The following is a 3,985-nucleotide window of genomic DNA, read 5'->3' on the forward strand; positions in this document are numbered from 1 at the left end:
GAGAGATACATAGATAGATAGATAGATAGATAGATAGATAGATTAAAGCTAGACCTTGACATACTCATCAGAAAGTTTTGACCAAAGTCTGTCGAGGGGAAGAACTTCATGAGGAGTTTCTTTCTTTCATTCTTTGTTTCTTTTTTTCTCTGTATTTTCCCTTAGAGTGTCTCGATCGATTTATGTAGATAAACTTGAATCGATTCTACAAGAACTGAAGCAAATGATTGCCGAGAAGAATGACATGCTACTCACCCAACAGCAGTCGCAGGAAGGATCACCAACTATGAGAGGAGGTGGTGTACGTACACCCGAGAAGAAGAACAAGAAGATTCCTTCTGTAACAATGAGCGTTCTTTTAGCGAAAGCAGTCGGAATGACTTTAGCAAACCATCCTATCATTAATGCAGCTTATGATCCAAATAATGGTGGAGGTATCAAGTAAGTCATGTCTACAAGTGCTTCTCTTCTTCTTTCTTCTCTTGTGCTGTCCTTCTCTCTTCACTTTCCTCTTGCTCTTTCTTGTGCTCTGTCTAGAGTGGCATAGAAATTCTTCGAGAGAAGAAGATGGAATTGAAGAAGTTCATCTCTTTAGTCATCTCCTCCTTGTCATTCTTCTTCCTTCCTCTCGTGTTCTTCTCTCTTCGAAACCTTTACCGTGTATCATTTTGCCTTCCTCTCACACACTTTATACAGAGAGGTACGCATGCAGCCGTGCTACCTACTTAGCTAGCTAGCTAGCTAGCTGGCTAGCTTACAGAGTCGTCTCTTGTCTCTTTGGTGCAGTCTCTCTGCTCACAGACACGGAAGGGATAAAGTAAACGTTAGCTATTGCAGGAAATCTCCATCAGTCTATGCATATAGATAAATACAGGTGTAGATAGATCTATAGATACATGTACAGATAGATATCTACAGGTGTAGATAGATCTATACAGATGCGCCTCTGAGCTGTTTTATCGATGTGAGTGAATGAGTGTCGTGATGTTCCTAGCCCACTACCAAAGTGCTATAGAGAAAAAAGGCAATTTAAACCACACCTATACGCAGAGTCTCTCTCGTTCTCTCTCTATATAGATATATACATATATATATGTATATATACATATGTATGTACATGTGTATGTCTAGATCTATAAGCAGGTACCTCGTGTGTGTTTCATGTACACAAAGAAAGAAGACTACAGGCCTGTTGCCGCTGCTGCTGATTCTTCTGGTGTATGTTAGTCCCCCATTCAGATCTCCTAGAGCTCTTGTTTCTTTCCATCTTTCCGTTTTGGATTTCTTTCCTCTTCTTCTCCCTCGACCTTTCTTTCTCTTCCATGGACTTTGCTCTCTTGGGATAGTTTCATTCCTCTCCATCCCCCATTCTACGTCTGAAGTCATCCCTTCTTCTCTTCTTTCTCTCAAGATTTCCCATCTTCTCTTCGTTTCTTCTTTGACATGGTTTACTTTCTTTCCTCTCTTCTTCTCCTTCTTTTCTTTCTTTCTTTCTCTTTCTGTAGGAATCCGGGAGCGATCAACATCGCGATGGCTGTATCGATTGATGGAGGTTTAGTGACGCCTGTGTTGAAGAATGTGCATAAGAAGTCGATCTTTGAGCTATCCGATGAGTGGTCTCTCCTAGTTCAAAAGGCGCGCCAGCGGCAACTGACACCTGCAGAAATAAACTCTGGGACGTTCTATATAAGTAATCTAGGGATGTTTGGAGTGAAGCAGTTCGACGCAGTTCTCCCTCAAGGTGTAGGAAGTATCCTAGCCGTTGGATCAACAGAAACCGTTCTATCGCCCGCGAAACAAAAAGGAAGTCCAGCTGGAGTGTTGGATGGATCTTCTTCTTCTTCACTTGAAACAAAGAGACGTATGACAGTCACCATCACATGCGATCATAGGCATATCTATGGATCGCATGCAGCCGAATTCTTGAAGGTAAATAAACATTCATTTCTCTCTGTTTCTCTCTTGGTCTCTCTCTCTCTTCATTCTTCGCCTAACAGAGAAAGAAAGAAAGAGTGAGAAAGAAAAAATGACATCTTTGTTTTGTCTGTTGACAGTTTCATCGTAGATAGATAAATGTAGAGTCTTTTCAAGAAGATAGATGAAGACAGATATAAATTCCCTCATTAAACTTGGAGAAGGGATGTCTTTTATGTGTACTTGTAGGCCTTGATGTATCTTCCGTAACTGTCTGTATGTTTACGAAGATAGGCAAACTCTATTGTATATCTGTATGTTTAAGCACATATGTGTGAACGTATAGATAGAGGGGAAGCCTCCTTAAACGCGTTTCTCTTCATCTTCCCGGGAGAGTGCATGAAATGTCTAGTTCGAGATCTCTTTCTTCTCTTCTTGGTCTTTTCTTTTTCTCTTTCTTTCCACACGTATCTCGGCATGTCTCTACACCCCATTCCTCTTATCGACCTTTAGTACAGCAGGAGTGAGTCTTCTCATGTAATCGTAGGAGCTAGAAAAGACGTCGCATGCAGTCCATCCATATGTACACAAACTATATCTATATCTCATCTCTCTACCGATCTATCTTCAAACCATTATCTACCTATAAGCTTTCATGTTACCTCTCTATGTATGTATCTAACTGTCTTCCTAGCCATCCGTGGAGTGTCTCTCTTTACTCTACCTGCGTATCTCTCTTTAGTCTGTCTGTCAATCTCTCTTCAATCTATCTATCTCGAATCTACCCTTCTGTCAGATTATGCAGTTGTATGGACAAGTCCATGTATAAAAATCTCTGTAGAGACAGGTAGATAGATAGATTAAAGATAGATTAAAGATAGATAGGTAGATAGATAGATGTAGTCGGCTCTGGATGTAGGAAAGACTGGGGTGTACATACACCTCCACCATTCTGACTGGACTTTCCTTGGCTGTTTTTTTTTGTCGTTCTCTTCAGGACCTCGCGACTTTACTTGAGACACGCCCCTCGACTCTCCTCTTACCTTCAGATGCTATCTAAGACACACAACATCTCTTCTTCTCTCTCGTTTGAATAAACAAGCGACTTTCTTTCTTCTTTAAAGTAGCTTCTTCAGTCTCCTTTCTTCTCTTCTTGGGTCTCTCACTCGACCACTGAGGGTAATAAAGAGGAGGTGATCCATCCACTTCTTCTCCTGTCTCTTTCTCTCTGTTTCTCCTCGTGGAAGACATAACCTTCTCCAAGAAAAAGGCTTCTCGTCTTTCGTTTCCTTTTCTTTTCATCCTATTCTACAAGACTTCTCTTTTTTATGAAGATGTCTATCTCTCTTTCTCTCTGTGTGCTTCTCTATCTTTATCTCTCTATCTCTATCATTCTATCTCTCTTTCTTTCTTCTTTTCTTTCTCTTTCATCTCCGCCCTCCTGACAAAGTGAGCTGAAGAGATAAAGAAAGAACGATAAAAGAGAAGAAAAGAAGGGACCAATCCGAGAAGAAGAAGAAGGAGAATGGTGTTGTCGAGAGGGAGATGAAGAGAAGAGGAGGGAGAGAACTTATGGGTCTCCAGACTTTTCTTCTTAGAAAAGTGATGTGAGAAGGAGATGTGCAGGTGTACGTGACGGGGGCTTCCTACTCTTCTACTGGGGAGATAAGAGCAGCGAAGAGAAAGAAAGGAAAGAAAAGAAGTAACGAAAAAAGAGAAGAGAAGAGAGGATCTTCTTTGTGCTTGGTGTACAGAAAGGGCAGTATGGCAGCGGTTCTCTTTGTTACTTGAAGTGATCTGATAAGAAGAAAGAGAAGGATGAAGACAGACCGAGAAAGAAAGAAAGAAGGAAAGAAGAAATAGACACGGAAAGTCTAGCTTGTTTCTTCACATGAATCGAGAGAGAGAAAGAGGCAGTGGGGGAGGTAGGGAGCGGGGTAGAGAGGAGAGGAGAGAAGTCGTTATGTCTTTCTTTTCTGAAACAAGAGATGTACACAAAGTCCTCTCTATCTAGCCTCCTATTATGGAATTGACTTCCCACAAGTCACATATATATATATATATACCGCCG

At 41.2% G+C, this 3,985-nt stretch overlaps 1 protein-coding gene across 1 annotated transcript in view; it reads left to right on the forward strand.

Annotated features, from left to right (window-relative positions):
* Window positions 1-3,607, forward strand: part of CSUI_004282 (pyruvate dehydrogenase complex subunit pdh-e2) — a 10,460-nt gene extending 6,853 nt beyond the window's left edge. The window contains exons 8-10 of the mRNA XM_068064475.1: window positions 166-441; window positions 1,506-1,929; window positions 2,912-3,607. Of these exons, the coding sequence (XP_067923549.1) occupies window positions 166-441; window positions 1,506-1,929; window positions 2,912-2,974 (763 nt within the window). The 3' untranslated portion in view covers window positions 2,975-3,607. The remainder of the gene's footprint in view (window positions 1-165; window positions 442-1,505; window positions 1,930-2,911) is intronic.
* Window positions 3,608-3,985: the final 378 nt, after the last annotated feature.

Source organism: Cystoisospora suis, assembly GCF_002600585.1.
Source record: "Cystoisospora suis strain Wien I chromosome Unknown contig_1970, whole genome shotgun sequence".
NCBI lineage: Eukaryota > Apicomplexa > Conoidasida > Eucoccidiorida > Sarcocystidae > Cystoisospora > Cystoisospora suis.